Raw genomic sequence first — 13099 nt, forward strand, 5'->3', positions numbered from 1 at the left:
CTCGGTATGTGCTGTATTTCGATTGTCCTGTTAGTACAGTATCTCACAGAAACCTGAGAGTTGCCTTTGTGTGTGTGTGTGTGTGTGTGTGTGTGTGTGTGTAAGGGAGAGACAGACGGACAGACACGGAGAGACTGAGACTTAATTCACAGTGTGTGCTTAAAGAGAATATTAAAGAGGATACAATAACTCTCAACCACCTGTCGAGGTGCAACCCAGAATCCTTCGTGTCCTCAGGCCCTGCACGATTATTTCATTCTGAGGGCTTTACGAGCATTCAAGAATGTTAATTAGTTAATGAACCTTCCAAGACTTGCGTTCATTCATCCCCACCGGGAGGTTTTGGCTCCCATGGAGCCAAAGGAACAAACTGCAGAGTTTGTACCTCAGTCCCCCGGCCCCATGGAAACGAAACTGGGGCAGAGACTCAGCAGCAAACAAATGTATGGCAAGGCTAGGTGGCACCCGTTGTGACGGAGAAATCCCCTCCGGGTGTGATGGGGAGACAAAGGGAGCCCTCCCCACTTGGAAGCCACAGGGTGTTGTCACCATGAACCCTCATGGGTGCTCCCCAGTGGGAGTCACATTTCTAACCTGTTGTTTCAAATCCCACGTAGACATTATATTGTAATTTAGTACAAACCCACTTCCACAGACACTGAATCTGGAGCCGCATTTTGCCATGAAATAGTTTCTCAACCAACAGACTCTTCTGATAGCCTGTTATATTTCTACCATGTGAAGGAGGGTGTACAAATTTGAAAAGCCTGGAAACCACTGACCTAGATCACTGGAGCCCTAAGTAACAGCAGACATCACCTGAGCCATCGAGGTCCACTTCTTGCCTTTCTCGGATCTCCCAAACTCCTTGGGAGGTGATCACCCTACTCTAGGGGAGCTGTCAGGGGGCAGAGAGGGACAGAGACTAGAAACTCTAGGAAACCCACCAGCTTGGTCAGTAGCCCTGAATGACAGCCAGTGTGCAGCCAGCTGTCCCCCACCAACCTGGAGAGTGCCTCGTCTTCCTCCAGACTGGCGATACGCATTCTCCAAGAGCCAAGGCTAAGGCTTGCCTGTGAAGGGTTCAGCGCACGACTTGCTTTCAAGTTCGCATGGTTTCACGGCCAAATGTGCTGGATCCTAGATGGATCTGGGGACCTTTCCCCCAGCATCCCTCCTCCTCCCCCTGGCGCTTTCTGATGCTGGACAAGACTGAAAAGTTAATAATATTGATAATAAAGGCCACTGGCCCTGCACAGCCCTGGTGGTACTACTGCCCTTGTTCAGTGTTAAAGCTAGACGATCATGAAGGCCAACACCCTCTTTATAGGTGAGGTCAGGGGAGATGAGTGAGCAGCTGGGCAATGGCAGGGCCAGGCCTGGAGCCCAGGTCTCCTGAGCCCCGCGGGCTCTCCCTACGGCATCATCTCTTTGCTCCTTCCACAGCTCAGCCTGACTGTGAGTGATGCTCCTGATCTGTCTGCGGGCATCTCCTGTGCCTTTGGGAACCTGACAGAAGTGGAGGGACAGGTATCCGGGAGCCAGGTCATCTGCATCTCTCCGGGGCCCAAGGATGTCCCTGTCATCCCTCTGGATCAAGGTAAGACGTACCTTCTGTGAGAGTCGTGTGTGAGGGGCTGTCCGACCAAGGTGGCCAGGACAAGGAGACTCGGGGCATAGGGTGGCAAGGACCAGCACAGAAGTTGCCTGACCAAGTCTGCTTCTGCCAGACACTACTATGGCTTATAAACTTGTTCAAGTTTGAAAACAAACTGCCATGCCCCAAAGCAAAATTCAAGAAGAAAGAACTCTCTGGCTCCCATTTGGCTTAAGCCTGCCTAATGTACAAAGGGTTTTTTCCAGACTTCTTTCCCCTTCTAGGAATAGCGGTGGCCTCAGCCAGTGGTTTTTAGCAGGTTCCGTCCACAGAACTGGGGACTCTGAGGGGTCTTGACCTGATATTTCTGAAAGTCTTTTAGTAACTGAACATATCCAGCCAAGGCCAAGGGCTCTGTGGGATCGGATCCGTCACTCCCTTCCTCAGACGGGGTGTGGGGGTGTCCGGGTCTCAGAAACGCTGGTCGTCAGGAGGGAAGGGACTCTCCTGGAAGGAGGAGATTCAGGCAGGTACCACCTACCGCCTGTGCCCCCAGGGAGCCCTGGAGTGGCTTACCGGTTTGCCCTCAGCCTCTCCCCTGGGCAGCCCTGCTTGTAACCCTTCCCTTTCCTTTTCCTTTTCCCCAGACTGGTTTGGGCTAGAGCTGCAACTGAGATCCAAGGAGACAGGGAGAATGTTCGTGAGCACCGAGTTCAAGTTCTACAACTGCAGCGCCCACCAGCTGTAAGCACGCCCCTCACAGCGCTCAGGGTGGCTCAGCACCGGAGCCCGAAGGCCACCTCGGCCAGCGCCCTTCTTTACAGGCGGGGTCGGGGGGGATGAGTGAGCAAGAGAGTAGCGGCAGGGCCAGGCCAGAAGGATGTGGGTCTGGATACCGGTGTGGGGCTTCTCTAAGTTTCCTGGGGACACACATCATGGCGTATTCACCTCCCAGTCTCCCCGCCAGACCTGGCATGTTGTCAGGAGCAGAGTAATCTCCAGAAACGTTAACTTTTCAGCCATATATTTATTTACTCAGTTAAATTAAACTGAATGGCATTCACTCTCCATGGCCTCTGATCTCACTGTCTCCCTTGCAACACACCTGCCCTCAACTCTTAAGAGTTAAGAGGGTTTGAAGTAAAAGCAAAGGTCATGGCCCAGGAATCATAAGGCAAGTTCTCCATTTGAGACCGATTGGTGGTGGCTTTGAACATGGAGATTGATAACCGGTGGAGTTTGGGCACATCATCCTGACCACATGAAGAGGGACTCAGAGATAACACCCGCCGAAGAAAGGCGGGGGTTGTGGGGGGGGGGCATAAAGTAGCCTCACTCCGCACTCAGTAAAAGGACCCAGGCTGGGAGGGGGAGAGGAGGCTTTAAACTCCACTGTGGTCCAAACCGAGCCTTCAGCTTTTCAGAGAGGAGGGGAAACCAGACCAAACCAGGAGCCCTCAGAGGGGCTTAAGTGCAGCCCAGCTGACCTCACCAGCCATCTCCAGCAGCAGGATGGCTGACAATGGGCGCCAATGGCTGGGTGATTTCACAGCTGTGCAGGAAGCTGGGCACACTTCATAAGTAAAAAGCAGAGCCAGGAGTGGAGGAGACAGAGACCCGTACTTAGTTTCTGCCGGTCATCCCTGGAAATGAAACAGACTCTTGCCACACCACCTGGAAACTCATGCACCATTTGATTTAGAGAGAGAGAAACATGGGTCTCTATAATAGGGTCATACAAGGGCCACAGGACCCTGAACGTTCAGCGAGGAGAGAAATTAAGCAACAGCTTGATGCCAGAGGGAGTTGTAACTGGGACTGGTCTATGGATTCATCCTTCTTGTTACCCAAGACAGGAACCACGTGAGGTCTACATAATAGGCAGGACTCCAGCGGATTCAAGTCTGTAGAATCCAGGCTGTGGGCACGATGGGCGCCCACAGTCCATGTGGGGAGAGGGGCTGTTTGCAGCTAAGCCCTCAAAAAATTTCTAGCCATTAAAGTAGACGAATGAGTCAGTCCTCAGTCTCCCCTTCTCTGATCTTGATTTTCACAATTAGAATCATCTGCTGGAGTTCTAGGATCTCCATAGCAGCTAAGGAAAGAGACACAGCTGAGCCCCATTGGACTAAAGCGACAGATGTGCTGAGAAAGACAGAACAAGTGGTAAAAATGGCCTGGGGGGAGCCAGGGCAGGGCAGGACGGGGCTGAAGCTGAAATGGATAAGATTGCCCCCCTAACCACTGCTCTCCAATCCAGCTAATGCTGTTTTGGGAAATGCAAGTGCCTTGGAGGGAGAACTTCCCAACCTCCTTCTCAGAATCTAACACAGCAGTGATGGAATCCATCGTTTGTGAGCACATCCTCATCTCCATGGAAATCCAGTGTGACGTCACCACTTTCAACCATGGATTGCCATATGGCAGTGGACACACAGCAAGTTTTAGCCAAAAAAAAAAAAAAAAATCAAAATCAGGTTTTCTTGAAAGCAAAGATTTCATTTTATTGCCAAACACCATCTGTCTTCCCTTCTCTACTCCTAGCATTCATAGTTCAAATTTTATCACAGAATCAAGGTCAGGCCTCTCCTTTGACTGTGGTAAACTGAGGCCCACAGGGGATAAGTGTTGCCAGGAAGGTCACAGAATTAACTAGTGTAAGAGCCAGTTCTAGAACCCTGATCTCATTGTTCTTGGTCCATTTTCATTATTTACTTGTTGAGTCATAAGATGTTACCAAAAGCCAGTCAGTCTGGCCTGAGCTCAGGAATGACATAACAACGGGCATGTCTAGAAAGGGATAAAAATGATGGGCATGGAGAAGAAGTGTAGACCAGCTGATGTACCCAGTACACTGTGGCGTATTAGCCAGTGACCCCTGGATCAAGTCCCATCCACCCAAATGCCATCAGAGCCCCCACCAGGTGGCGCCAGATTGCAGACCTGGCCGTGTCTCTTCCAGGTTGGTCTAGCTGTGAAAGGCTAGACTAGGGGAGCTGGCAAGGAGCAGGAGGAACAACCCCACCTGCAAAACTCATTTCCCTTACAGTAGTCTGATCGCACACAGAGAACCAAGATAATACACATAGAACTCAGGTGACACTGGAGGGAAAGACACGCTTACCGTGGCAAGAAAAGCAGGAGCCACACACGTAGCCTGTTGCTACCTGTGCTTGGCTACTTAGAGAGAGGGACAAAAAGTTACCATTTGCTACCATTTACTGCTCCAAAACTCAGTAACACAGATGATATGAGCCAGTCATTAACATTCAAATGTGGTTTAAGAGCTTGAATTAACAGGTGATTTATGCACTTAAAAATAATACATTTAGCATTGTACTTTTCAAAACCATGTCTTCTACATCATCTCATTTGATGTTAAACAGCCCTGTGGAGTAGAGAGGAGAGTTTTATTACAGACAGGTAAAGAAATTTCAGTTCAAAAGGTAAAGTAATCCCAGTGGCGGTGGCAGAGGAGGAACTGGGACCAGATCTCCTGGCACTCTTTGGGCTACTCTGTCTTGTAAGTGGTGGTATGCTGGCAATCGTTTAACTACCAGAAACCAAGGAGAAAACCCATCAGGTAGCGTTTGCCAATTTCTATGGTGTAAATAATCTCTCCATGGCTGATTTCCAGCTGCTTTCATGATGCCAACCCACTTGCAAAATTCCTTAAAATATAAGTAATTGGCTGTCATAAGTTGCTATAGACCTGCTCTAGCACACCTCTGCTTTCCAAGTTACATTATTCCCATTCTGGGCACATTTTTTTTCTCAATTATCTGGCCCCATGAACATCTTGGAGGGAGAATCCATAGTTCTCAGTGCTTGGGATTAATCTATCCTCCGGGGAGTGAGTCGAGGACAACAGACCTCCATCATGACACATGGGCTCCCTGGTGCCCTCTCCTTCCCTCTCTGCTCCCTGCTCTTTGCCTCTTACTGTCCCTGTCCTTGCAGGTGCCTGTCTTGTGTCAACAGCGCCTTCCGCTGCCATTGGTGCAAGTATCGAAACCTCTGTACTCATGACCCCACCACCTGCTCCTTCCAGGAGGGCCGGATCAACATTTCAGAGGTAAGCAGGGCTCAGCCTGGCAGGGCAAGGTCCCCAGGGAACTTGAGTGGCCCTCCCTTTTCAGATGGGTCTGTCCAGTGGCTTGGCCATCTCCTTGTCCTGGCCCATGTTGGTCTTCTTCCCAGAGATTCTACATGTTAGAAAGCCCTGGTATCATAAAGCCAAAAAAAGGGGCAGCAGATACCCTAGAAAAGAAGACTCTGTGCATTCAAAAGCTTGAGGGGAACTGAGGGTTAGGACTGAAAGCTTAGAGGAAACATATCCAACCAAATAGACTCCGTGGTCTAGAAGAGTGTAGTGAATGGCGTTTATTCTTTGAGTCTAAACCCTTTGCTTGGCTGCAGAGATAGTCTAGTTCAATAGGACATTCACTCTCAACCACTCTTTCATGCCAACCTCCCATCCTAGTCTAAAATTCAATGATTCTTTGACTCTGATGTACTACTGGGTGGGTGGCTTTATAGAAGGAGAGAGACATTCAGCTGGTGAAAAGAACCAGGCCTTGCTAAAAGTTCCATTTTTATGAAATGGCCCACGCTCCATCCCTGAGGCTGGACCCACCTTTGTTATCAACATGGTGAAATACCAAATTGCTTGTCTTTCCAATGAATGTCCCCCACAATGGGTTTTCATGGAGGTTACAAATTCACAGCATCCCTTAGGACAACGAAGCCTGCTGGGTCCATGTCCCTTTTTTGGCTCTAATGTTTTTCATGCCTCAGGGTGGCTACTGGTTGGGTTTGAACAACTACAGAGATCCTTTGTACCCCCACAAATGCACGTGTGCATAAACACACATTCCCTGCTTGTTCCACCTTTTAGGAAGTCCACAAGTGTAAATGAGTGACAGTGCAGCTTTTGCAGACACTGCTGTAGCGTTATCCATCTCCCTCTGGCACTAGACCGCACGCGCCTTACAGGCGAGGGCTGCATCTTACCTTTAAATCCTCAGCGCCTTCTTCGGTGAAGGTCTGTAGAGCGCATGCGTGAAAGAATAGATGACCCAATGACGACTACACCCAAATGCCATTTGATGGGAAGTGTCCCTTGGATCTGCTTGTCTAAGATTTCCAGAAATAGGGTCTCTTTTGCTTCCTAATCTGGGTCAACATGCTGGTTGCGTCTGTGGATAAACACGAGAAAGTACTGGATGTACATCTGTCAAATCATCATGACGTACACCTTAAATATCTTACAATTTGTCAGTTGTACCTCAATAAAGCTAATTTAAAAAAAAAATTTAAGAAGAAAGTAGGCCTTGAAAGTTTTCCCACGTATGCACACATGCGTGCATATGTGTGCATGCGTGCATCCCTGCGCGCGCACACTCACACACAGTCTTGAATTCTTAGCTTCTGAAACAATCTGTGTTATGTTTAGCTAGAAAAAAATGGTATCTGCCTGTCTTGAAAGAGAGAAACACACATGGTGCCCACAGGCAGCGTTTAAGGCAGACCCGTCCCCAGGTGCCTCAGCAGGATGGAACCGGTTATCTAGTGCCCTGAAGACCTTTCACGGAAGGCTTTTCCTCTAGCCAGTTGGTATGTTTTGATGTATCTGACCTGAAAGCGCCTAGTGGACACCGGAAATTAATCCCAGCCTTGGGATTCTGAAAGAGTAGAATGAGACTGCTTTCAGGCCAACCTTCTCTCCCAGAGGAAAGGACTCATGAGCATAGGGTGTAGGTGGGAGAGGAGGGGAAACCCACTTGGACATCAACAGAAGAACGGCCGGGGGAGGCAAGGCAGCCAGGAAGAAAAGAAGCCACGTGCTGGGCAATGTAGGATCATGATAAATGGCCTCAGAAACTGACCTTCACACTGGCCACTTCCAACTTTCTCAGTCTGCTAATAAACTAAATCCAGGAGGACCACAGAATGCAGAGAGAGAGAATGATTGCAGATGCAGACAAGAAGGAGCAGCTGCTTCATTTTCTCCCAGCTCAGTGCTCCCCTCGGGCAAAGAGAAACCCGAAGCCGAGCCCGAAAGGACCGGAGGGGCAGCTGGAGTGAGGGCAGGAGTGTCAGACAGAGCAAGACAAACGAACTCTGCCCCATGTGGAGGCTGGAGGCCTGGGGCCCAGAGGGCTAATTGGAACCATGCCGCCTCCCTCACGCCCTTTAGAAATCACTGGAACACAGTTCCCTCTCAGTCACTGAGACCCAAGCATTCCAGAGAGCTGGGCCTGGGAGAAGCTGCTGCCATCCTGAAGTCAGGATTAAATTAATACTGAAAGAGCCCTGGGGGGACACCCAGAGGCGTCGCATCTCCTTTTTCATTTCCTCTCCTTAATGTCCGTTCCTTGGGGTGGGAAAGATGCCTTTGTCTCCATCGCCCGGAGTGGGAATGAGGTGGATTGCTACCCTCTTACTGATTGTCACTGGCCTGCGTGGCCCCAGGGATTGGTTCTCACTTTAGGAAGCCCAGACTCCATCAGTCCTGACTTTGCCCAGGAAGGAAAATAGGGTGCGGGTTCCCCCAGGGGTTGCCAGGGCCACAGCCACTCCCAGCAAACAGCTCCCAGGTCCTGCTCTCTCCCATCAGAGCTCTGCTTTGGGGAAACCCTGCTCCTGAAAATGTGGGTAACAGCAAAGGTGCACGTGTCCAGTTTGAGAGTGGTTCCCCTTACTCTGATGCCCTCAGGTTCTTCTGGGGACTGGAAGGCCCTCAGCTGCCGCTTTGGGGTTCCTGGAATATCTCTTCTACACTTCCAGTAAGCCTCCCCCCAACTTTGGATCAAAATTTTACATCTGTCTACTTCCTAGAAACAATGTATAACCGATTAGCTCCATTGATGTGTATAGCAGCGTTAATGTATCACACATTTGCAATTCTCTCACTTGTGACAGGAGTTCTCGAGGGGGGGAGGGGGCTAGTAGCATCAGCATCACTTAGAAACTTGTTAGAAATTCAAATTCTTGGGCCGCGTCCCAGATTAGGCTGAAGATTAAGAACCACTGACATATGGCATCTCAATTGATTCTCGCAGCAGACCTGCAGTTTCTCATAATTCATATTTGACAGATGTAGTAACCAAGATGCTAAAAATTTAGAATTTTTGCCCAAGGCTACAGAGAACTCAGGCATCCAAAAAGGCTGAGTACAGGATGCTTGCTCCAGAAAATCAGGGCTGGGTAGCTTGTCTGTCCCCATGGCCGCAGCCACACTTGCCGGCCTGACCCCAACCCGGCCCTATGCTGTTGGTCGTGAGGGTTCCAGGTGTCAGGGGACCCACACAAACCCATCCCCACAGATGGAGAAACTGTCCATGGAGGACAAGTCAGTAGTGCCATTTCCAGATACAAAGGCGGCCACGCATGAGGTCAGTCTGCCTACTTCTTTCCAGAGGGCTGATGGACCACTTCCAAGCTTAGTCCCAAAAAGAAGTACCACTATGCTAGAATGGATGCAATTCAAAAATAAAAAGATGAGTAGTTAACATTTATTGAGTGTTTATTATATATACAACATTACACATATATTTTATCTCATTTAATCTTAACTACTCTATAAAGTGGATTCTATCATAGATAAATAAACTGAGGTTTAGATAATATACACAATTACCCTGTGATCACCAAGTAAATGCAGAAATCTTGGTTCAGTGTTCCCAAGCTGGCTTGAAATCCTCCGAGCCTGCATTCACACACACACATGAGAAAGACGCAGTAGTGATACTAACATTGTTCATCCAGTTGATTACCCCTTACGACAGACTCCCATGTCCCTCTTGCAAGCAGTCTAGAGTGGTTAGGTATTACTGGTCCCACTTTATAGATGAGGAAGCTGAATTTCAATTGAACCGTCCCTTGAGCTCTTTTAAGGTAATAAGCCAGACCTTTCCCCGACTCAGAATCCCTGATGGGGCCCCAGAAATCGCGGCTTCCCTGGGCCAGATCACGCTTGACATGGTGTTAGCAAGTGGGTGTGCGCGGGAGTATGTATGGCTTTCAGCTTTAAAAGCTCATCTCCCTCCATGGCTAAACCAGGCCTAGCGAGATGTAGATACACGAATATCTTCTTTACGCCCTGTCCCAGGGGAAAGATAGAACCAAATAAATCCGATTAGCTTCCCAGGATGCTGGCTGCTCTCTCTCTTTGAAGTCCAGTGGGTGAAGATAATGTCATTTCCACATGGGAGAAGTCGTTTCAGAGGGCTGAAGGTTCCCCAGCGCCAAAACCTGCTGGAGCACAGCTAAACAGAGCGGGCCCTGCGGCCCAGAATCCTACGTCAGGCTTCAGTGCCGGGGGCCTGCCCTCCCTGTGGTCCTGTCTCCTCCTCTCCAGCCTGACCCTCCCCTGGGATGTTCCCAAACAGGACATCCCCTCATCTTAACAGAAGCTCGGGTTGCTGCTAAGGAGGGACTCCCACTGCCAGCTGACCTAGAGACAGAGGGAGCAGTCAGATGACCTACAGAGGTCATTCAGGGGATGTGCAGTAACAATGGGTATCTTAACAAGGTTCACAGCAGTCTTAACATTCTTCAGAAAAAAAGGATAGTGTGATAATTTGCTCTTTTTTTCTTAGGACAGGAAAGTATGTGTGTGTTGGGGTCGAGAGGGGAGTGTGTTCTTATAGAAGCAAACAGGTTGGAAGTGGCCTTTTGCATCTGATGAAACCCATCACCTTCCACAAGCCCCAGAGGTACTGAAGTTCCAAAAACGTGGCAACGTTCTGGGCTGCCAGCTCTCCTGCACCTGCCTTCAGCCCTCATCACTGCCATTTCCACCCAAGACTCCCTGCTCCCTCGAGATAGTCAACCAGAACCATCTCACATCCCAAAGGGGCTGGATATTCCTCTGTTTCCAAGGAAGAAGAGCGTATACCTGGGCACCAGCCACTTCTTTCATTTGCCCTAGAGAATAGAAGGAGGAATGCTACTCCATCTGGCCTGCGAGAAACACCCAAATAAACAAGCAAAACCTAAGACATTCTTTTTCTCCTGGGGCTGTCTTGGGGCCCTATTTAGGCATTTGGAAAGTCCCTAGTCATTGTCCTTCAGTTTAGTCCTGAAAGGTCTGAAACAGCAGACCATGGGAATTTTTTCTAAAATTTTAGAATCCCTTGAAAAAACTTACAAAGGTATTTACAAAGCCTACTTATGATTCTCCCAACCTCCAGGCTGGACCTGACTTAGCCCAGCCCAAAGGATGAGGGGGTGTGTAGGTGTGTATTTGTGTGTTTGTGTACATACATACACACACATATTTATTTTTGTCATCATTAAAAGGATTCTACAATCTTATTTACTAATCCAAGACATCATACTCCCCAAAGCACATCTTTAAGACTCTGCTTCTGAAATCTGAATCTGTCCTCCGAGCTCACTAGAGATGAAAAACAACTGGTCATCTTTTATAGTCAATCAACCAGTTCTGATTCTAGAAATCTATTCTTTTCTCTCCCTCCCTCTCCTCCTCCCTCCCTCTCTCTCTTACAGGTACACACACACACACACACACACCCCTCATTATACCTCAGCCTTATTTCTAGTCTAAATTAAAATTCTAATTTATTAGACTCGGTGGGGATTTTTTAGCCACTGACAGGAAATAGTGTCTCCTTTTCCATGGGATGCCTGGGTTTCCCTGAAGTGGTGTTTTTTTTTTTTTTTCTTGGCTATAAATATATGAAAGATGCTGTCAAGAGTGCCCTCAGGGAACAAAAGTAAAAGTGCAGCAAAGAGCAAATTTATGAGTTGGCGGCTTGAGTGACTGGCTTCTAAACAGGGACCCATCTGTTCTGGGGCTGCCTTATGATCCTGTCTCTTGTGGAAGACTTGCCTGCTTGGGGTCCTCGCGTGCAATCACCAAGGGATGGCACCATGACCCCGGAGGTTCCGCCAGGCTCTCCTAGATTAGGTTTCTGTGGGAAATTTCCCCTGGACCCAGCTTTTTATAAATCCTCATGATTCCTTAATAGATACGGACATGCCAATTTAGTAATCCTATGACTCCGGAAACAGTGACTATTTCCAACTCCAGCTTTGGGAGTTCAAGTCCTGTGTCAAGTCTCTTGATGTGCAGAAGGCAGGGCATTAACCTCATCTCTAAAGAATCCAGGAAGTTGGAGCTAGAAGGAAAGTTTGGGATCTCTTTGCCTGTTGCTTTATTTTCTTCTTTTCCACAAGCAATGACCACGTGTCCACTACCTGTCAGGAACAGGCATAAAGCCTGGGGATACAGAGGTGAATAAGAAAGAGGCAGCTTAATTCTCAGGGCTCACAGCCCAGTGAGGAAGACAAGTCAATGAGAAACCATAGTTCTGCGGGCTACACAGGATCGTGGGGGAATACTTCTACGGCATCCGAGGGTCAGTGCAGGGAAAGGCGCAGGGATAACTTCACAAAGAAAGAGCTGCAGAGTGGAGTTCGAAGGTTAAGACAAAATCAGCTAAAGAGGTGCTGAGTCAGGGGCCAGGAGGAAGACTGGGGCAGTGGGTGGAAGGTGAGTGTTTCTGTGGAGAGAAAAGCGTCTTCAAAAGACCAGAGGTTGATGGGTGAGGAAGACCGCCCTTCAGGTCTAATCTTAAATTCCGTCTGGCTGGACCAGGATGCAGGAGAACCTCAGGGTAAGAGGGAGGCAGGGCCCAGATCGTGAAGGACTGGCTCCTGAGGCCCAGAGAAAAGAAGCCACCGCCTAGCCCCACACTGAGTGAGATGCCCACCGGCTAAGGCCGTCCATCGTTCAACATCCGTGGTACCGAAGGCTTCTTACCAGGGCTCGCCTCTGGCATTAGGGGAGGGACAGTTTCTTGTTCCTGACCGTCCTACATCTTGAGGAAGTTCAGCATCCTGCCCCGCTCCAGCACTAAGTGCCAGTAGCGCCCCCTGCAGGTTAGCAACATATCAACCCCCACACCTTCCCAAAAGCTCCCTCTGAGACCCACCACCACCACTACGGAGGGGAAGGGGACAGGGAGAGAGGCGCTCCCTTCAAGACTTTACCCCATGGATACCTGGAGACAGGAAACGATTGCACATCGAGGAGGCTGACTGTCCTCATTCCCAGAGAACATCAGGCACTGTCTTTCCCCAGAGGGAGAGAGGAAAATTGGGCAAGGGTTGGAGCGGTGGGGAGGTGGTCATTTGACCTCTGGAGAAGCAGCATCTAGGAGAAGAACTGAGAGAAATCAGCCTCCTCTCTCCCTTCCTCTCTGCCCTGGCCCTTCCCAACCCCTCCCCTCCAAGACTTTCTTTTTTCTGTTTTGTTTTCCAAAGCAACATGGTATTCACGCAGGGCCTGGTAATGAAATGAGATAAAAAGCCAGAGCAAGTGTTTAGAGCATTGCTGGGAGGGCTTGGTCCACCTCCTGGAAAGGCCCGCTCAGTCGGGGCCGGGAAGCTGAGGCCGCTGATAACAGAACAGAAGGCCTCGGGCACGGACAGTGCGGGGGGGCGGGGGCTGGAGCGGGTGTGGAGGGGACC

At 49.4% G+C, this 13099-nt stretch overlaps 1 protein-coding gene across 2 annotated transcripts in view; it reads left to right on the forward strand.

Moving 5' to 3' along the window:
• Positions 1-13099, forward strand: part of PLXNA2 (plexin A2) — a 203062-nt gene that overhangs the window by 137295 nt on the left and 52668 nt on the right. For both annotated transcript variants that reach the window (XM_074351904.1, XM_074351903.1), the window contains exons 7-9: positions 1447-1600; positions 2245-2341; positions 5558-5672. In XM_074351904.1, coding sequence (XP_074208005.1) covers positions 1447-1600; positions 2245-2341; positions 5558-5672 — 366 coding nt within the window. The remainder of the gene's footprint in view (positions 1-1446; positions 1601-2244; positions 2342-5557; positions 5673-13099) is intronic.

This window comes from Camelus bactrianus, chromosome 23, assembly GCF_048773025.1.
Source record: "Camelus bactrianus isolate YW-2024 breed Bactrian camel chromosome 23, ASM4877302v1, whole genome shotgun sequence".
Taxonomy (NCBI): domain Eukaryota; kingdom Metazoa; phylum Chordata; class Mammalia; order Artiodactyla; family Camelidae; genus Camelus; species Camelus bactrianus.